The sequence below is a fragment of the Melanostigma gelatinosum genome (assembly GCF_949748355.1).
Source record: "Melanostigma gelatinosum genome assembly, chromosome: 1".
NCBI lineage: Eukaryota > Metazoa > Chordata > Actinopteri > Perciformes > Zoarcidae > Melanostigma > Melanostigma gelatinosum.
Genome location: NC_136634.1, coordinates 19,021,181 through 19,043,789, shown reverse-complemented (window position 1 = coordinate 19,043,789; position 22,609 = coordinate 19,021,181). Strand labels below are relative to the sequence as shown.

General features: G+C 43.5%; 1 protein-coding gene across 3 annotated transcripts; it reads right to left on the bottom strand.

Annotated features, from left to right (window-relative positions):
• Positions 1-1,280: 1,280 nt before the first annotated feature.
• LOC306779177 (protein arginine N-methyltransferase 8-B) lies at positions 1,281-21,800 on the bottom strand (the record flags this gene model as incomplete). Of its 3 annotated transcripts, none has more annotated exons than XM_079270978.1 (10): positions 1,281-1,364; positions 1,862-1,983; positions 4,502-4,652; positions 7,605-7,720; positions 8,912-8,999; positions 9,486-9,628; positions 10,445-10,508; positions 14,914-15,069; positions 16,720-16,965; positions 21,735-21,800. In XM_079270978.1, 10 exons carry the CDS (start codon positions 21,798-21,800, stop codon positions 1,281-1,283), a joined length of 1,236 nt encoding a protein of 411 aa, XP_079127104.1. The 3 variants fall into 3 exon arrangements, with proteins under 3 accessions (XP_079127104.1, XP_079127105.1, XP_079127106.1); XM_079270979.1 differs by having other exon boundaries at positions 16,720-16,956; XM_079270980.1 differs by having other exon boundaries at positions 16,720-16,950.
• Positions 21,801-22,609: the final 809 nt, after the last annotated feature.

Sequence of the window (22,609 nt, the reverse complement as noted above, 5' to 3'; positions counted from 1 at the left end):
ATGTGTTACCAAATGGCTTTTAAACGTATTTAGCTGAGAGTAGCAGGAGTTTAAAGCTTTACGAGGAATATTAACGTGAGGGAATCTTTGCCTAGATCCACGTCTTGAGTGAAGAAACTCCTCCGGTGGTTGGTTGGCATTGACCTTATAAGAGCACATGTGAAGTGGATGCATTTACAGTCTGTAAAGTCTGGTACCACATCGTGTGACGATACTAAAGGAACTTGTATGCATGTTGGAAGAAAACCTCTTCTCAGTCTCATTAGATTCAAACCCAGTAGTTGGGACAGGGTTACTGCAGGTCATCTGGTTTGCTCAGACTTATTTAGAGATGTGGGGTTCGATTGCTTGATATGGATCAGATGTAGTAAAACAAAAAGCTTCATGGCTTGAGACTGTGTTTGAAGCAACCTCTAATATCTAAACTATTAGAAAGAGAGTGAATAGCATCTATATATAGAAGGAAGAGGAAAAAAAAATCTGAATGCAGCAGTGTGGAAAAGAACATTTCGGCACTTGGTCAAGGCATTTAGGATGGGGAAGGTATGTTATTGGCATGTCAACATCACTGCTCAAACTGACAACACAAGGAACATCTGGGTAGTCCAAGCTGTGCAACAGTGTCACGCCCTCTATTACACACTCACAGAAAGCTACTGGTACAATGACTCTGCAAACACATGCTATACCTTTCACGTTGCACATATACGCAGGTTCGTCCTTGGCCGCGGCGTTCGGTTGCTGTCAGTTTTCCAACATTGCTAAATTGATACAACTTTAAATGAAAGTGTTTCTCACATCATTCCCTACGGTACATAATGTGACATAAGATTTACACCTTGACTGCATTGACTACCTACAGCAGAATGTGGACAACACAGTCATTGATTGCATGAGCTCTACTGGAATTCAAAACATGACGACTATCCCTCCATAGGTTCCAGGTTATTGTGGAAAACAACGAAACACAAGTACGTCACTCCATCTCACATGTACGCACATCAACAATCAATAACATTCATCATGACGAGGAGATAATCCTGACCTCTGTTTGTTGGTGTTACATTCAGATTTGTTTAACAGCGAGCACGAGTAACTTCCTGCTTTCATCAAACACTGTGTTGACAATAGTGGCCAATAGGGGCCAACTCTGCTTGGTCTTAGCCCCCCCCCCCCTTCTTACATCACACATTGTGTCTGTCTCTGGACGTGGGAGTGTCTCTTGTCTCCCTCTGGTGCTCGGGGGTTGTACTCAGCACCATCGTCCCCCCCCGCCGAACTTAGCGCATCTTGTAGTCGTGGGATATGGCCGCTTCACACAGCTGCCCTTTGAAATCCAGCTCGAAGGTAAATTCCAAGTCGCGCTGCAGGTCAAAGAGAGGGAGAAAAGAAAGATGACTGTCAGAGGGACGGGAGGCAATGAGTAAGCAAATACGTGGCAGAAACTGTGAAAAAATAATAATAAGACCGGAGACTCAGATTTCCATATTTTGACCTGACAGCAGAACGTGGTGTTAAGTAAGCACGGACTGTTTGTGTGAGACAACAGGAGGAAGCGAACCCCGCTTAGAATTAGTTGTTTGTCTGCAGTGCTGCTGCCTGTTTGACTGCCAGCACTGAGGAGTAAACAACCTGTCGTGGGCAGGCAGGGGAGGAAATGAGTCATCGCTTAGCTAGGGTACAGGGTATAAAGATAAGAGCTCAAATAAGACTGTGAAACACTTTTCATATTATATTTGTATTGTTTATTTTCTCGCATTCTATATTTTCTCATACATACACACGATAAATCACTTATAGGCAGATGTCATTACCAAACATCACACTACACATCAGGGACATTAGACTGAACAACACTCACAATGTTTTTCTCATTGGGCTTCATGTCAATGCTGCCGACTATCTCCTCTCCTCGCCGCACCGTCAAATAGTCCTCCAGGTAAAACACCGTCTGCTTCCAGTGGGTGTATTGAGCATCTGGTGCTGGGACACACACACACACACACTTTTAAAATGTACATCAGTCATTTTAATATTCTAACAAATTGGTACCACAGTCTAATAAAGCAGCCTTTATAAATTATTTGGAAGTTGTAACTTAGTTGTTAGTCATGGTTTATAAATAATTTATTGATGCTTTATAGATCAGTCATAAGCCATTTATAAAAAGTGTTTACTGGTTGCCAGGTTGTGAAATAACCCTTTGGCTGGTCTTCAGCCCACAATGACTGAAAGACAACTTACCTTTTGGTAAAGGGCTGCGGAGAATCAAAACTTCGTTTTTAACAGATTATTTACGTTTACAAAGGCAGAGAAACGATAAATTCTTAATTGGTGACTTGACATTTGTAACTACTGATTCATTGGAATTTGAGAGACATAATAGGGTTTTCCCACTATCTGGCTATCCAAAGGTTGCTCTTGTTAATTGCATAAAACTGATACAAAGCATTAGTAAATCATTGTTTAGCCATTAAGAAAGCCTGTTACATTCGAATTCTTTATAATATTAATCAACTCTGGTCTTTCCCTCTGAGCTCGGCTTCCAGTCAAGCGACGCTTTCCTTCAGTTTAGAAACGGTAAGATGGCGAGATCCACACTCGGACATCACACGTGCAGTCCGCCAAAGTACATCAAGTGCCAAAATCGTCTTTAGATCTACAATAAAAGTCCTTTAAAAGTGTGAAAAAGCTTAAGAATCATAATAGACCAGACCAATATCCCCGGGCGCCTGCCATTGGCAGCCCACTGCTCCCTATATATACAGGGATGGGTCAAATGCAGAGAATAATTTCCCAACTGTGGGACTAATAAAGGAATGTTTCGTTCTTTTCTTTCTTCAATAGCGACCAGCTAGCCTAGCCACCGGGCTAAAAACCAACAAGCAAGCCAGCAGCAGTCCAGCCAACTTAAACTTGTGTGTTCCTGATAAGAAAGTTGAACCAACAAAGGTTTAAACTTTGGCAACACACAACTAAACGACTGAGAACAGTAGATATGTCATCCTCTTGTCTTTTATTTCTCTACCCTCTTCAGTATCCCCAAGGATCTGATGTCTATGCCAACAAACGCTGGGCAGAAGGCACAGAGACACCATGGACAGCTTGTCAGTCCGTCATGGGGCTACCAGAGATTTACAGCAATATGGGCTTCTATCTACCTGACGTGAATGTCAGGATGAGACTCAGCACAAAGAGAGGAAGAGCCGAGGCATTGAACCGAGTCCGCGTCCGGAAGCAATGGTGCGAAAAGAGCAAGTAGATCCACTTGAGTTCAAGACTAAGAGTGGAAGTAAAAGGCAGGAAATACACGACTGCATTCTTGATCTCTCCGCTTCTGCGCGCGCGGAGAAACACAGACAGGTAAAATCTGACACCCCAGCCCCCAAAATAAGTGCGAGCATCCCCCAGAGAATCCCCTTTTTCTCTTTTGCTTAGAGTCTGTGTGTGTCTGATGTGAATGTCAAACGGGGACTCGATTGCACGGTTGGCTCTCTGTGTGTAAGTTTAGATCTGTGTCTTAAAGTTTTGGCAGACCAGGAGTCCTCAGGTCTGACATTGGAAAACTTACTTGATAGACAAACTTAAAGAAAATCAATCGAGGGCAAGTGGGTATAGGGCAGAGAAAGCTTCGGTTAAGAAATGATTGTATATAAATATAGTTCTTTATGGACAAGATGCAAGGTTGTGATGATACCATAGTTTGATGAATAAAAGATTATCAGCACCAGAGGCCAGACAGATATACTGTTCAAACCAACTTTAGAGTAATACATTCTGCTGTACATATCCTGTCAATGCACGGTATTCACCACTACCACTAGAGGTCAGTCACACACAGATGTTGACACAACGTCCCCCCTGCTCACTCCAGTCCAGCTCTGTCTGGATCATGTCAACCAGCCTGATCTGAATGTAAAGTATCAATGACACTTATTATTGTGATAGATGCCTTCAACGTCTCAACACAGACCACATTAGAGCTTTGTACTCCTCTTTGACTTTGGCTACATCAACACTGCAACCGTCTAGTCGTCAACCTGCCCAACTGATGGTTTTGATTTCATGCTTCTTGGAGCATTCAGTTCTACATCAACTTTGCTTCTGGATGTTTTTTTGTCTGTCCACTGAGGTGAAATGCGGTTCCAGATTGTATGAAACACGTCCAGTAACAGCCTCCCTTGTTCTCACATTATGCCTCCTCCTGCAGTAGTGTGTGAAGTGCTGACTACCAGCATGAGCCATACCCCACAATTCACCTACAACATAATGCCAGATGCTCCAGTTGCCCATTGGCAAGTAAACTTGCCAACTATAAGTGAAGTATCCATTCTGCTGTGCCGTCAGAATAGAGTAATACTGAACCTGACCTCTGGGGGGTGCTGTGTTATTGCTGTCAGGGCTGGTGATAGAAAACGCTCTAATGCTTTAAAGCTACACACACACACCCGCGCACACACAGATCCCTGTATATAAAGTAACAGTGTGTGAGGCATCCTACCGGTGGAGAAACCAGTCTTCTTGTGACACTTGGTGAACTCGATGTTGAAGTAAGTGACCAGTGCATGGATGTAGTCGTTCCTCTGGATCTGCAGGCAGAATGCTGAGGTAAACGAGAGATCCTCGAGCTTCACTGTGTAGATGTCCACCTCCTGCGGGAGTAAAGAGATGAACTCTTGAATATCTGTAGCACATGAACAAAACTGACACCACAAGCCATTGATCACATTCAACTCTCCCTATTGTTCTCTTTTTTAAAGGGCATTTTGGGAAGTACAGTATATGCATATGTGTTCGCTAGCCCAGAGTTAGTTGAGAAGATACCACTCTAATGCCTGCGTGTTAAGTATGAAGCTACCACAAGCAGCTGGTTAGCTGAGCAGACTGAGACTGAGAATGGAGTAACAGCTCGCTGGCTTGAAAACTGCACAAAAACTAAAGTGTTGAAACATGTTTTGGATTCGACAACCAAGATGTCACATTTCAATAACTGAGCCTAGCTAGCTGTGTTCCCCTGTTTCCAGCCTTTGGACTCAACCATGCTGCTGGCGTCAGCTGGATTTAGGGTGCAGACATGTCCACGCATGTTTCCAAAAATGCCAATGTCGTAGTTCTGACTTCAACCAGACCCTTTCCCCATTCAAACTAATGATCTTGCAACCTTACAACAATCTAAAAACCAAGAAAATGTTATATGTAGCCTACTGCCAAATACATGACATTGAGGAGACCAAAAAACAACTCCAAGAAATACAGTACAGCTTCTACCTGCAGAACGATATAGGGTCACCGTTATACTCCAGTGGGACTGTGCCAAGATCCTAAATGACAATCAAGAATACAAGGATAGGGGGACTGGCGTCGTCCTGGGAGCTCTAACTATTGTGAGGCTCCAGTTGTTATTCATGCGTGGTGCTAGCGACCCAAAATCTGTAAATGTCCCCTGATTCCAGTCAGTTTAACAGGGTATCTGATAACCCATCGTCCCACTAGGCCCGGTTCAGAGAAGAACATGTTGTTCCAGATCCTGGTTTCCCGTCGGCTGAATGGCACTGCGCCAACATATCATGTAGCTTTGAACACTGAGAAACACAGGGGAGTGCAGCCCACCCGAAAACACACAGTGCCCTGCAGGGGTAAGGCAGAGGTGTGATCAGCATGTTTCTTCTGCCATCGGCTTTATTAGACATCCACTGCTATAGCTTTGGTGCCAGATGCCACAGTGGCTGTGGAGGAATGAGCCTTATGTTTGCTGGCATAAAAACACAATGCAATATTAATGTCAGATTCCCCCTGCTGTCTTTAGACAATAATCACTCCCATAAACACATTTACCAGATATTTACTCTAGTCATGCGGTATAAACTTCTCAAAGTCACATTTCAAAGTTTAAGACTGCAATATAATGCAGTCGAATGTTTACACCCTCGCAATTACTCTGAATGCAAAATAACAGATTTAAGAGCCCTGTCATGCAGGTGGTTATTTCTGCAGGATGATACTTGGTCTTGATCCTCAGTGAGTATTGCTACCAAAGTTTCAAGCAACAGTTTAATAACATGAGGTCCTATGTGTGCTACTCCTCAGCTATACAACTTTAATGAGGTCGGTCAGTAATCCATTTAAAGACAATAAAGCTTGTCTGCAGGGTATCATTGTGGTAAGGCTTCTTTTTTCTTCTTCTTCACCAGATCCCAAGACAAGCAGCATTCTCATCAGCTTCATAGATATTTTTATTAAAATGTCATGACTGATCGCGTTGCGTGATTTGTGTAATATCTCGCTGCATTTTAAAATGAAAGGGTGTCTGATATCAGAGGGGGAAAGAAAGTGGGTGCTTGACAATCAGCAACACTGAAGTCAAGGTGTGATCACAAAGCAATTTTCACCGAGACAGAGGCGAGACGGGGCAGAGCCGTCCAATCAATACCAGCGATAAGAAGGTCAGTATGACAAAGACCACAATTAGGACTAGGCCGGCTGCCATTGACATGCATGGCACAGCAGCTTTATCAGTGTAATCCACGCAGTGAGAGGCACAGACAGGCCAACAGCCACACATCAAGGTTGTACTCAAACCAGCCAAAGCATTCCATACAGTATGTTTACCAATTATTTCACCTGCAGTTAATGTGGGAGGGTTTTACCACTGCAATCATGCTGGCACCTCTGCATTATAGTTTATAGCAGCCATCTTACTCAGCATTGTCTATGGGACGACTTCTAATGTATTGATATTGTATAGAATATAATGAAACAATCAGAATACCTTGTTAATCAGTAATGTAAAGGTGAGAAAACAATCTCACCGCAAAGGTCCATTTAGTAGCCATTCTTGGGCTTTTTATATGAAATGATCTTCATCAGTAGATGGAGTTCGCCCTCAACATGTTGAGATTAACATTTCTTCTGAGCACTGTAAGGTCTTTGATGTACGTGTAAGCTCAAAACTTATGGGGATATGACTGAAAGCCCCAGTAAAGCTATTAAATGGACCATGTAGTTTTCTCAACGGCTGTCACTGACGCAACTGAAGTGGACAAAAGTTCTAAAAGGGCTCTGGAAATATTTTAATCTGAACATTGACGATTGCCCGTGAGGCAGTATACTATTTACGCACGGTGGTGCTTGATGCTAAAAGCTAATGTCAGCAATGCTAACGTGCTGATGCTAAGCAGGTGCAATCATTACCATGATAACCATCTTAGTTTCGTGTCTTAGCATGCTAACATGCTAACACCAAACACAAAGTTCAGTTGAGGCTGATGGGGATTTCATTTGTTTTGCATGTATTTAGTCATAATCCAAAGTATTGGACTCATCTTGATCAAAAAGAGGATGCCAGATGAAAAGTTAAGGAATCCCCAAACTTATGGAAAAATTCATCCTGAGGGGAAAATGAATGTGTGCACAACAATTTATGGCGATCAATCAGGATTCATCTTCTGGGCACCATGAATATCTGTACCCAATTACACGCCAATCCATCCAACTGTATACACCAACGTCAACTCCCATTTGCACTGCATTGATTCTACAGCTGACAGTTGGTCAGGCTCTGTGATGAATCCATTTTCTGCCATTAGCTAAAATATGTTACCAACCTTGATGAGGCAGGCGTTTGTCACCACCTGTTTGGGGTCCACTACGTCCACCAGTGGCTCCCTCAAGGCCACATTACGGATACAGGTCATGTCAAAGCCATACACGTTCTCCCACCCTGGTAAATACAGCATGATTGAGTTACTTTGCCAGCATGTTCTCAATTATTTTTTTGTGAAATGAACACAAATGACAAAAGTTTTCTTCTTTCCAAGTTTTGATTCAGTTAGTTCAGTGTTCTTAGGGTGGGAAAAAAGCCACAGGAGATGCAAACAGTTGGGCTGCAGCTGTAAAACAACAATAGTTGCAGTCTCACTCGTAGAGCTTCCCAGGATAATCTGATATACGACCCCCAGAGTGAGACCCCCATTTTCATTTTGACGGATGAAAGTCACATTGTACCCGGGGATGATTTGTAAACATGATCCTCCTTGAACGCAGCCCACACTCTTGCCTTGAATATCCTTGCAGCTTTTGGCTAAAATCATTTCATACATTATTCATTAAGCTCCTTAAGATAGTGTGTGAGCAAACGTCTCCACCATGACCCAAAAGGAAGAGAACTACTTTAGAGCGCAGGAAAGCTGGTGATAACGAACAGGTCGCTGACCCCCACGGAATTGTTATGAGCTCGATTTGAATATCATGCTGCCCACTTAACGAAGGCAGTTTTCAGCCCAGAGTCGCACTAATGTCCACAGGATGCTCTTAGAATACTGGAGTGCTTCCGAAGGCCACTTCTAACTCCGTCTAAAGGTCATCTTGACCAGCAGAGAAACAGTGTTTGGTCAATATATGCACTTGTCTCACCACTCAGTCTGTGTTCAAATACAGAATAATGGTCTCCAGACATCATTGAAAAGCTTTGCATAGCAGTGAGCCAATGTGATATGACTTTCTCATGGTGCAGTGTGGTTTTCATAATTTCCCAGATGTATGGGGGAGTGTGAGTAGGAGGCCTATTGGCTATTGTTGTGTTTTGCATGACTGTTTTAAGTTATGCACTGGCTTCACAGTGACTACAGCAGAAAAACTAACTCAATTATCACCCCCAGTGTTATGTCTGAGGGAAAAGTTCAAAATCATTTGCAGAGCTGGAAAGGTCGTGTGTGTGTGTGAGTATTTCCCACGTTCGTGTGAGTGCAATGCGGAGGTGTGGGCGGCGTTCTACACCTGCGGTTCACTTACAATGCAAAGACATAATCCTGATTACAGCCACGCAGAGGACACCAGGGACAGCACAAGTGTGTGTCATTTCACAGTCCAGGTTTAGGTAATGCACACTTACACACACTCACACTGAACTCACAATGTATTTTGAAGTCTTTGTACTGCCTGTCCTCTATGGCCACCACGTACAGAGAGGCGCGATCAGGAAACATTAATCCGCCGGGTTTCTGTTTGACAAACGAGGCAAAGAAATAACTCTGCAATTAATCCTGAACACATCATAAAAGGTCGACATCACAGCACCGGGGGCATTTAATTCCTCAGCCAAGTACCAACCTTAAATGATTGAGGTGTTAGTGTTAGTGTATGTATATATATGTGTGTGTATATATATATATATATATATGTGTGTGTATATTTATATATATATTTATATATATTGTATATTTATATATATATTTATATATATTATATATTTATATATATATATATATATATTATATATTTATATATATATATATTATATATATATATATAACAAATTACATCATTTAGGTCGTGGGTCCCGGCTTGTCATTAAGGGGTGATGGTGGGTCCCGCAGCCAGACCAGTTGAGAACCACTGCTCTAGATACTGCACTCTAGCGATATGATGCCTGATGTTAATGCAGGATACATATGTGCACACATCAACACACACTCCGCACATCCTACCAGCCACTTGTCCCTGGCAAAGATGACGGTGTTGAGCATGGATTCGTAGAAGAGGCAGTAGCCCATCCACTCGGATATTATGATGTCAACCTTCTCAACAGGAAGCTCCACCTCCTCCACCTTGCCCTTGAAGATGGTGATCACTGCAACACACGACACGTATTTTTAGGTCATAATCAATTTTTTTTGTATTTTGGCGGACAGAAAAGTGTCTTAACGCTGAAATATAGGAATGACAATGCCTATAGAAGTCAATACATCAATTATGCATATACAGTACGTGCCAATATTGTATCACTGTGTGCAAGAAATACACTGCAGTGTGAGACAGAAAGATACGGGTAGATAGAGTATGTGCTACCATGGCAGCCAGGGTGTTGTTATGGAAATCACGCCTGCTGGGGTTTACAGTGGAGGAGTGGCTCATTGCCCTTCCACATATTCGCTGACTTCAGCTTTTTTTTTCTGCTTTGCCAATAAGTTATTGAAGAGTCTACCTGGTGATAAAAAAAGTGTCTGTCAGAATGACATGCGAGCCCTGCTACTCCAACCGGGGATGTGTTCCTGCTTGAAACTTAGTGTTCACTGTCCTTTCAATTACTTGTGCATACTTGATATTCATAGGCTTCTAGACGGAACATTGGCCGACAGGTTGGTTGATGGAGCTATCATTTGGTAGATGCACAGTCAGTAGCTTTGGAGGTGTTATGATTGAAAACATATGCTTTGAAGTGCCATAAGTTGGCAGCGTGTCCGTGCAAATGAATATAAATGAGCTGGCCCAGTGCAGTACGGAATGGTGAACACGAAATCTCCTTCTTCTTATCCTCATGCGTATATGCCAGCCTTCCCTCTCTGCTCCTCATTCACTATGTCTGTCAGGACTGTGAGCTCGTCTGTCGCTCCCGTCACTGCAGATGAAGTGCAGTGTCTTCAGAAAGGACCGGGGGGGCTCTTACCACTGTCGAGGTGATTGGACTTGATGATCCTCTCTGAGTACTCTGATATACTGGAACATTCAATCTGGCAGAAAGAAAATATCGAAAAAAAATAATTAAATGACCATAGAAAGATAAAAGATAAGAGAATATCTTTAAATGGAAGGTCTACAACACATACGTGTCCTCAGTTTGCCGATAACGCAGATTCACAAGAGTTTAAATGTCAGCTTTACTGATGTTGACTGGAATGCCTCAAAAGCTCAGTCAGCATGAATTGACCACATACATCAGGCTCAGTTTGAAAGGAGATGCAAGGAGATCCCAAGCAAGTCCCATCACTTCTATTACACTGCTTTACATTGTTTGAATCCTCAAATTTGAAGTTCATCCAGATGTTTTGTAACATTAGAGATTTGGAATGGCTAGCTGTGGTTGTAACAGGTAGTCACTAAAGACCACTGGTGGAAGAAGTATTCAAATCCTTCACTTAAGTAAAGGTTCCAATGCAGCAATGTAGAAAATACTCCATTACAAGTAAAAGTCCTGCATGAGAAGCCCTAATTAAATGTCCAGAAGTATTAGCAGCACAATGTACTGAACGTACAGTGTACTTTAGTCCAGTGGTTCACACCCAAGGAGTCGAGTCCCGTCTAAAGAGGTCACAAGGTAAATCTGGCGGGTCACAAGATGATTATTGGGAGACGGAAGGAGAACAAAAAAACGCTCTGCTTTACAAACTGTGGGAGATCACAAGCCTAAAATGTTGGAAACCACTTTTAACAGTGGTGGAAATGTACTCCCCCCCCCCCCTGCTAAAGCACAATCGTGCTGTTTTATTATAATACCAGGATGCAATATATTTTCTTCTCAGGAGGTTACTGGAAGCGTGACCATCATTGACTGTGTGTTCCTCTGGCTGCTCTACCTCTCCAGGGATTCATCACAGTGAACTCCAATTCCTTCTGTTATTTGGAGTAAAGACAAGTCCGGAATTGAAACATTTGTTCTTGATGTATTGCTTCCTGCATGAAAGCTTGTCCAACAGTGCGGCCACCATAAGTTGCTCTCTGGGGTGGCAAACAAGGTCATCTTTGATTAGTATCTCTGTGTGGGTGGCTTCCATCGCAGTCCCGAATACAAAACCACTTGCAAACAGATTTGAAAATTGAAAACTGGGCGAGATACAACAGCTAACCAGCTGAGAGTTTGTGAAGGCATTCTCTCAAAGGGATTTTCTTTCCTGTCTGCAGAGTTCGACAGCAAAAAAGTAGCGTCTTTTAAGTGACTTACAGTATTTTGTGACAGTGAGCCTGACAGCAGAAGGTAGCTAACTAGGGAGGGATTATCATCTGACATTGTGCACTTCGGTTAACTTTGCTTTGCAAGAGACGTCCAGGGGTCGAGCTGAAACTGTGAAGGACAAATGAACAAGACGGGATAGAACTTGCAAGGGGACCAGACCCTGGAACGCTGCCAGGGCATCTTACTTTAAGTAATTCGGGTGAAGATCAGTCACTACTCAGCTGCAACCAGTCGTTTGGCTCCAGTGGAAGCTTCAACCTGTAGTTGAATTAGTCTTTTGACATTTTTAATTCTTTTAAATTATCTTCTACCCCGCTGCCTTTTTTTGTCCCATCGCTCTCCTTCTGAAATACCCACATTTCTGTCACATTTTCCTCTATGCTGCCTCTGTTATACTTTCTGAGTCAACAGCTCCTTGCTTGATATATTTTGTACTTCCTCCGCCCACCAATGCAGGACTCATGGCTGATTTATTGAGGTGCCACCAATAGCAGAGTTACAACGTAATAAAGCCTCCATCATTCATCAGAATGAACCCCGGACACTTCTTAGTCAGCAGCTCCCAATCAAAATGAGAACATAATTCAGCAGGAGGCGTTTGTCCATACCAATCTCTGTCAGCATCGGGGGAGTCTGAGAGTATAGATTTCCACCTGAGTGTGTGCACTCTTTTCCACCTCCCCTGGGACTCTGTTTGTCAGAGGTGTGCGCGCTTATTCATGCGGCAGGAGATCCATCTGTTTGCAACCAAGCAGGGGACACCTGAATGAACTCATGGCAAACCCATGCTGGGACCCTTGTGAAGTCTTTTGTTTTAGAGGCAGAAAAAAGGGTTATACACACCAAAGATGGACAAATTAGGAGATACCATCTTCTTTTTCTTGTCGTTGCAGTATAACACACAGACTGGAATTAAATCCTGGCTTCTGCTTTCTAGCTGAGGTCTTCAGTTTCCCCACTGAGTGCAGGAGCTTGACATTAGAACAGCCTCCCTGGAGCAGCCCTGTTCTCTGCTGCCTATTAGTGGAGGGCTGGTCAAGATGCTGCTGGTGGCGCCCACGGTCTTCTGTCCGTCAACACACACACAACACCTATTAAAAACCAGACTGTATCAACTGCAAAAAGAAACGGGAGCTCCACATGTTGCACTAGGTGTACGCATCCCAGTGCATTGTTGTGAGAATAGGGCTGCCAGCGTCAGCCCTCTAATTGGCAACGATTCCTCGTCTTTTTTTCTGAATCGCTGCGACAGGAGACAGCCATTAGCCATGTGTCCATCAGCGCCATGCTTCAGTGGGAGCGTTGAGGCCTCGAGGCGTGTTTGCAGTCAACGCACTCTCACTGGTGTCGGGAAGAGTCCCTGTCGCTGCAGTGCTGCCACGAGTGCTTTTCTCTGGAGTCGCAGCAAAGTGTAAGTTTCTGACTTCGCTCAGGTGTCATGCAGCGCTCCCCTCTGTCGGAGCCCTTGAGACTCATACAGTGAGTCAGGAATGAGATGAGCCACACTTCATCTTTGTTTATTCATATGCAGGATTTGATTTTGGTTGCAGTTTGATTTCTTTAGTTTTGTAAGAATGTAAAGCCGTCTCAAGCTTTTTTGATTATAAATTCTACAATCATCACATGAACAAGCTTTGGTATATGATTAACTTAACTAGATAACGTTTAGCAAGTGCTGCTACATCAGGGAGAAACAGCTGTTGCATTCAACTCAACACATTCTGGCCCAAATGTTACGGTCTGTCGAATTCTAAGAAAAGTGTGTTTAATGGAACGTAGCTGAAGCCTCATGGAAATGTCACATCAGCTCATTTGCATCCCTGTGTATTTTTTACATACTGTACAAAGAAAATGAAAAAGTTTTTTTTGGGGGTGTTCTTACATCGAAACGTATCTGACTAACTGGCTTTATCATTAGATGTCCTTATTATTGTTATTATTTTTCATTAATTTGCATTTAAATCCTCTTTTGTCTTTTAGGTTTTAACCGCAATGCAGAGAGCAGTTATCGAAACTACAAGACTCTTTGTCACTCGTGCATGAGATGCAACATTTATTGAATCCATGTGACCCGAGCCTGGATCAGATCCTGTGACTGCTGCTAACCCCGCACATATCAAACCACCTGTTACAGCCCTACTCCACCATGATTTTGGGTGTTTGGACCCTGATATATCTGCTGGAAGATCTAGTTTACATCGGCCCTCTGTGATTGCATGGCGGGCACTTTACAATCTGCACGTGTGAGCTGGTGGACTGAAGTTGCCACCAATAGTTTAATACCAGGGGTTGTTGAGAGCTGGAATGATTCATGGACTGACCACACCACACACTCTTTATTTCCTGTACTTGTTGGGGTTTAAATAAAATCCCACACACTGCTCTCCTGCCAGTAACCGTTACTTTATTGCTAAAGGTCTGTGAAATTTTACATTCTTCAAAAATTGTCTCCCGAAAACGTTTTCAGGGAGAAAAATATTAAATTCAAAATGAACGTCTGTTAAGTGTGAGCTCAGTTTATGGTGATTATATAACTCTCATATGTATAGAATTCAGCAGAGAGTCTTTTATGGTTTCTGGGGAGCCAGAATAGAGGTTATCACTCTTCTTTTTCATGTAACGAGGTCCATATGACAGAGTGAAGCTATTGTTGGCCCAGAGCCCAGCCCTTCCACCTCTCAAGCCCATCTTTCACATGGAGCTTTACCAGCTTTAGTTTTGATAAAGGCATCGGGCATTGGTGCAGAACTCAAACTGAGAGCATCCAAGTCAAAGGTGAACCAAATCCCCGAAATATTAGCCCCATGATAAATGATAAAGCCTTTCCAGATGGGCAGGAGTAACGCTAGCGTGTGGTGAAGCGTGAAGTGAACTTTAAAGTACAAAAAGACAGATAGAGGAACTGAGCGAGACTGCAGAAGAGGGAAGGAAAACAAATATGGGATGCGAGGCAAAGTCACACATAAACACAGAATGTCAACCAGTAGCTCAGCACAAGTCTCTTGGCAATTCCAAGTTAATCACCCCCCCCCCTCCCCCCAACCATCCCCGTCCTTCCATTTGTCTGGAAGTTCCACGTGGTTATCCCAAACTGGGGGCCAGTCGTACACACACATGGACATGCAGTGATTGGACCCTGGTGGTTCAGCACGATAACGCTCCACTGAAATGAAAACAGGTCTTACCCCATACACGTGCTTTGCCCCCGCTTTGGCGGCGAACATGGACAGAATCCCTGTCCCGCTTCCCACGTCCAGCACGATTTTGTCCTTGAAGACGTGCTTGTTGTGGTACATGGAGTTGCGGTAGGTGAGCGTCCTCACTTCGTCCTTCAGCATCTCCTGGTTTAGCATATGACAGAATGATTTGAAGAAGATGTTGACACAGCTGGATATTTTGTTTTGTTGAATTGAAAATGTTGGATGGACACGGAGGTCTGGATTTGCTGTGATATCCGCAGTGAAGCGGTGACAAATAGCACACAGCCCACACTTCGTCTAGTCTTAGTCACTGAATAATCACCATGAGCCTCCAGGCTCAGTCCGTCTGCATTTCTTACCGAGTGCACGCATATGTGTGAGTGTGAAGAATAGTCAGAAATGACAAAAAGAACACATCTGTCCTCCTTTCCAAAAAAACATTCAAGATTCATCTCACAGGTCATGCTTTTTTTATGTTATGTTTCCTCCGCATGCAACGCAGCTGAACCAATACAATATTCAATTCTTGAAATCATATGAGCCACATAAAGAGAGATTTGTCTTAAAAATAGCTGCTAAAGGAAAGTTGCACCAATCCTCTTCCATTCGCCATCAAGTCCAGCCTTTGAGCAGAGCTCAGCTGAGCTAAGCTTAAGGCAGAGATTTCTGCCAGGCAGGGTTCAGATCTCATGTCCTTTGGTGGGTTTGGCTGCGCGTAAGCCCAGCCATGGTTCCACCCGTCTATGACATAAAGCATTGAGTTGTTGTAAGTTGTAGTCCGGAGCAGGAGGAGGCTGAGAGAGACCCAGTTTCGTTTTTTCAAATGTCACACGTGATCATCATTAAAGAGGCTTACCAACACACAATAGAGGAGTCTGAGATGATGAGGTCCAAGAAGAGAAAAAAAAAGAAGCAAAAGACGGAGACCGATTTGAGCAGAACAAAAGTAACCATGAAAGCCAATTCATGATTTCTGCCCGGCCACTGTTGTCACTGATCTGCTGATAGCCATGTGTTTTCCTACACTGTGACACGAGTGTGTGGATGAAGCACAAAGTTGTTCAATTTGACTCGTTTACTCTGGCTTTCTGTGCTTCGTAAAGTTACTTTGTGGTTTTAGTCGTTAGTCCACGACTCACTGAGGTGAGTTTCCTTTGCTTGATTTTTCATTTCAATTTTCAGACCAAATGAATGACGTGAAAAACGATTTAGAGTTCTTTAACGGAAATATAATCAGTGCATTATAATCATATACAGTAGTAATAAAACACAATATAAGTATGTTTATTATGCATTATATGGGCTTGCAAAGAAAGTCAGTAAGTAAACAGCAACTGGATTATGATACTTGACCCTATGAGTCATCATAAGATGTTTTTTTTTCTTCTTTTATTTACAAGCACTATTCCTCCTTTGGATAAACCCCCCCATCAAACAGGAAGTCTGCAGTTTGACGATATATTTTCTGAGCACTTATGGGGAAGTGAAAAGGCAACTGTCCATTTAAACGTCAACAAGATATTTCCTGTTTCAATTTTGATCTATTGCATCTCCAAACGTAACTGTGTTTTACATCCAGGTTTGCAAAAGGATGGATGCCTGGTGTTCACTGATGATGGCATCACATGCCGAACAGCAACATCTTGGGCAGTTGGTGGTTTTGCTGTTTTGCATTTTCTCTCTCCCGAGCTGCAGACCTGTTAATCGGGGGACATGGGACACACCTGGGCCGATGAATATAAACCAGAGCAGAAACAGGACCAAGAAAACAGAATAAAAACAACAACATACCTCATGTATACCAAAGTGGGCATAAGAGTCAAAGTAGTAGTCTCGTGAGGTCATGTCCTCTGGGCTAAGGAACTTGGACATCTTCCCCCGCCCGGGACAGCTCGGAAGGCTGGCAGCATGGGGCGTGTGTGGCGGCAGAGGAGACCGTGAGGCATGCCGGATGGAAGGCACGGGCTTGGGAAACGAGGTGGGCTGTGCCGTCTGTGATGAAATAATGCGGACCGGCCGCGGCTGTGGCTGTGGTTGCTAGAAAGAGAGAGCGAGAAGAAGAGGAAAAACACTTCATTGAGGCTGAGGGCTCTGGGTGTTTGTTATTCAAATCACTTTCCGAGGAAGAAACAAAACATGGAGGCAGCAAGCGACTCGGCATTACATGGTTCGGGCAACGATTGTCTTGTCTCGTCATCCATTCCCCTTAATCATTTCATCCGCTCTCGTCCCTCTCAGCTCAACTCGCAGGCTAGCCGTGAAGAATCTATTGAGTCGGGAGAATACTCTGACTACTGACATGAAGTCAGCCTGTATGTCAACAGAACAGATGGCAAGAAAGCTCAGTTCTGCACAGACGGTACATCCATAATGCCCTGATTATCACCTGTAAGGCCAGCTGGGAAGACCTAGCCATGGTGTGTGTGTGAGTGTGTGTTGGTTTTGCGATTGAGACAGAGATGAAGAAACGGACTCCCAGGATCTCAGTTTTGAGCCAGTAAGCCGTTCTGGTGTTTGTACTCATTCCAACGTTCAGCCCTCTAAGAATAAATGATAAATAGTTGGCAAGGTGGATGGAATTAGGTTGACGGCGATGCTCAGTGTATCTTTTTGTTGATCTCGGAGAAGAAAGAAAAGAGAAAATTGAGAGGCTTGTGTCTCAGGAATGCAAAAGGTTTCAGAGCTTCACCTCCAACCTCCAAGGCCGTTCAGCTTTTCAAAGAAGGTTGTTTCCCCGTCTTCATTGTTGAGGCGCTGGGCGGCAGGATTTAACCCACAGAAGTACATCCATATCTACAACTGTGATCTCAAGTCACTTCAGATAATTGTTCCAATATAAACTTCACTTTGAAGTTTGTGCTGCATCCTTTAATGTAATGTAATAAGACTGGCATGTAACAGAGTCAATACGGCGGAGGACCTTACTAATGGATGAAGTCGTGCTGTTGTGACTTACAGCGACAGCGCCGTGTGGAACATGGATCTAGTGGACTTAAGGCAACAGTCAATATGTCCCAGTTCATGGCATTTAGGCCCAGCAGGAAGGGAGAGGACAAAGATAAATATGATGGCCATCCTAGAGGGAAAGATACAGGTGGGAGGAGGATGATTGATTCTCTCAAACAAGGAAAAAAATCAATGTCACCGACTGATATCCTACTTTAAAGCTGACAGATCAGGCGTTAACCATGCTAGCTTCATGGCTCTAGACCAGGGACTGTTGTGGAGGGCCGGATCAATGGACTGAACTCAATCCTGCTCAATATTATTCCACCTCTTTATAAAAAGCAGCAAATTGTTTGGTTTTGATAAGATTATGATCAGTGGTGGAATATAACGAAGTATATTTGCTTATGTACTGTACTTATGTACAAATTCAAGGTACTTTACTTGAGTATTTCCATTTTCTTCAACGTTGTACTTCCACTCCACTACATCTCAGAGGGAAATATTGTATATTTAGCGCCACTACATTTATCTGGCAGCTTTAGTTACTTGTTACTTTAAACATCATTTCTCAAACCCTTCCTAACTACCCAAACTGAACAACAGAGTATAAAGGAGTTAAAATGAGCTCCACCTTAAACATCTGCAGCAGGAATAATGAAATATATACATCATGCAATATCCATATATAATAGTAAAACACTGACAGGGATCATGTTTCTGCAAAGTTAGTACTTTTATTACTATTGTTTGCAGTCCAGTGACCTCACTTTCTGTTTTTCAGTTCAGTGCGAGAAATGTAGTCTGTGTTGGGCTTGAACGAGTGCACTGAAGTCAGGTCGAATGTCTGAGGTGCAGATGTGAAGGACAGCTGACAGGTGATCGTCAGTGAGAGAGGATCTGAATCTGGATTTGTCAAACTTCATCCCGGAGAATGTTTGTTGACATATGTAGCTCGATCCAAAGAGAACCAACATCTTCTGAGCACGTTGCTTTTGCAGCTTACAGCAAAGCCTCAGATGTCGGTGCCCGCTCTGCATCGCCAACACATTGCAGTGACGCTGCTGCTCGCACACATTCACGAACGTACTGATGTCCGTAAATAAAAGCAGTGCAGCTGTATTCCATGCATGATGTACACTTATTTAACGTTTTATTCCTAATTTCCCATTGACGGCCCGGTGGCCGTACAACGCCACGGTCTGCTCTTGACGGTAATCTCGGGCAGTCCACCACTTTAGTCCGGACTGAAATTTCTCCACAATTATTGGATGGATAGTGACATTTTGTACAGACATTCATTACCACCAACGAGGTACCCTTGAGCAAGGCCCCAACTGCTCCAGTGGGGCTGATGGCTATAGATCAGACTGTGACAGATCAGTGCGTTCCTGGAAAAGAGAGCATTGCTCTCTGTGAGATTTTAATTTGGCTTTGGTTGATGACCAAAACTAACCAGCCTCAGTGGTGTGTCAAATAATGCTAATTAGCAAATGTAAACATGCTGACCCACTGTGAACATGTGAATATTATTCCACCAGCATGTTAGCATTGTCATTGTCAGCATGTTAGCATTTCACCCATTTATGGAGCAGCTGGTTGTAGACTCTCATGTACTGTGAATGGCAGCTCATTTCAGAGCTATACCAGTTAGCCTTCTATACATGTCGAGTGCTGTCTCCGTAGTACACCTGGAACATCCACACATGACTTACTGAATAAATCATTCAATCAATAATCAAATCATTCAAAATCTAAAGCTAAATTTACATGGGAATAAAATTAAAATACTACAAAATGAGCTAGAATAGCAATTGTTCGGCTCAGTAATAATAATTTGAGTGCTGCCTTCTTTTAATGGATTTGAAGTTGATTGATACTAATTATGTTAGTGATGAAGCATCTGTATATACAAACTGTCTTCTGAGCAACAAATTCTGAGCATTTAGCATTCAACCCAAGTAACAAACTTGATGCACCAGTATTTCATGAAACAACAGCAGGGAGCATGATGGAGAGATGTCTCCGTGATCATGACAAACACATGTTTCCACGTTCAGTCATGCACACTCTCCTCAAGACTGCAGATGAAATCTCTAAAAATAAATTACAACAGTGAAAGACAAAACGCAGGATTTGATAGCTGTCCCATAAAGAGTCAATAATTACAAGACAGGGCCACAGAAGCAGTGATTAAGGCTGCCAAGTTTAATACTCAATCAATGAGAACTTTCTAAAAGTTGCAGTGAAACGAAATTGCCCCTGGCCATCATTAACGGAGAGATGTTAGTAGATTTGGGGTGCGATCAGAGGAGAGCAGCTGCAGTGAGTGTAACTGAGACACGTCCTTGCCTCTGACCCCGCAGACAGATAAACGCACGGGGTTGCATTTCAGACTGGATCCCCGTCCACACACTGAGGTGAGAATTGTTATTTGAGAAGGGCATTCAATTGGCACTTATGTGTTTGTAATTGTTTGGCTGTTAAAGTTGGCGCCTGCTTGTTAGTCCTGAAGTCAGTGATAACGTCAGTAGGTGGATACGTGGGGAATGCTCTGTCGGAAATTGGTGTTTTAATGCATATCCGAAGAAAAGTGCCAGATAGCTGACTTAAAGGCGATAATGGCCTACAGCAGGAAGAGCTTTTTTACTAAAGTCGAAGGAAATCAGCATCAATGTCAGGAAAGAGAATCTGTTTGGTTCTCTGCCATTACGGCACTTAGGTGCCTCTGAGAACACACATTCCAAAGCAGCAGAGAGCAGAGGAAGGCAGAGATCCATCCATCCATCCATCCAGTGTCTTCTTATCGTATAATGTCAGCTGCCTGCTGCCCTCCCACGTCAGCGCATTGACCACATGTTGAGAGCTTGAGGGATGCTTTACCCATGAATGAACTTGCTTTGAGGTAACCTTTTTCTTTCTTTTGATGAATCATCATTAATATACAGCAACATGAGGCCATCTCCAACTTCACAAGGTGTTTGTATCTCTTCAGCATTAGATATCCCTCAGCAGTGCACTTAATACAAAATTGGGCTCATGTGGTGTTGCTCTGAATTTATAACAAAAAAAAAGCTACATTGGATGAATTCTTCAATGAAACGTGAAATAATGTCGATCATATAATGTGCATTTGGGAAAATGCATAGACCTAAACTATTTCCTGCATCCTGGGGATCTCTATTGAGGGCCCTATAAGGCGACCAGGAAGCCAATAAAGTGGATTCATCACGTCTTCAGCTTGCCCCCCCCCCCCCCACCCAAATAAAAGCTGCTCCATACAAGTCGCAGCGTTCTCCCTGTCGTCTGGTCTGCGGGGTGCTGCAGCACCTTGGACAGCGCAAGTCATCCTGATCTCAGCAGCACACTCTGCCCCGCTCAGCCTCATCATCCTCACAGCGTCTTCCTGATTTAAACGGGTTGTCTTCATGCAAATCCATTTTAATATATTTAGATTTCTTTCTCCTATCCAACAAAACGAGTGGGCATGGGGGGGGGATCTAACGTCCTGCCACTGTCCCATCTTCTGAAACATAAGTGAAATCACACCGCAACATTGGGAGCTACACGGTTAAAAAAAGCTAGACCAGTAAAAATATGCTTTGATTTTTTTTTTTTTTGTACTCGATGTTGGAAATACAAATTTGCATCAAGCCTGCTCTGCAAAAAATGTTTTATTTCAACATCCTTGCAGAGATGCAGCCTGTATTTGATCACTCAGGCTGCTGTCTCACTATCCGGACGGAATCTGCATTTTGTCCGGGATGCAACTTCTACTAAAGGTAAACATTTGGCAGGACTCTGACAGAGCCTTATCATATACCTTTTTTTTTATAATAAGGTGTCTCTCTCACACTTACCTCAATGCTCTCAGACTCCGCCATTTTTCTCCTGAGGAGCGTGCAGCGGGAGTGTTTGATTCCCATAGGAGCCAGGAAAAAAGACTGCGCTCAACACTTGATAGAAGTAAAGAGGATGAGGAAATAGTATGCGCCTCAACGATGTTCTCCTTAGTTCTGTATCGTTCAACAACAATTGTCATTCACATCCCAAACTGCAATGTTCTTTAGAAATTCTAAGACAGGGAAAAGACACGAAACTACGCGAGGTCCCAAAAGCAGTGCCGCCGCTGTTGCCGTCATGTGTAGCGGATTCCATGGTGCAAAAGTTTTAGGTCCACCTGTGTGCATTCCTGGAGAGCACGAGAGAAAAAAAAGCATCAATTGGCATCAGAGATCAGACTGATGGAAATGCACAGTCCCCTCCCCTTGACCCTGCGAGCGCAGACATGAGTCCCAGAAGAGTGCGCCACTAAAAGCAGCAGATTGGCATGAAAACACCGGTTAAGTCGCAGTTTGATTGATTCCTCTACCGCGTTTCTAAAAATAGCGCCTCGTCCGCTGCTGCCTCGCAAGAGTGCCACAGAGAGCCTACATGCACGGAAATCTGATGACTCTTAAAACGTGTCCACGGGTTTCTTATTGTTATCTTATCTTACATGGAACCCCTCTGGAAGCTTTTGCTCTCCATCCTCGCAAAGTGCTGAACGCTGCCTGCCCAGAGAAAGTTGGAGTTTGGTTCACTCCCTGTTGAAGAGCGAGGACGCTCTGTACTCAGGTCACACACACACACACACACACACACACACACACACGGATAGTGTGAGGAAGTGACCACTCCTGTCTGATTGACCAGAGGGGCAGTGACAGTGCTGGCTGCTGTTTGCTGTTTACAT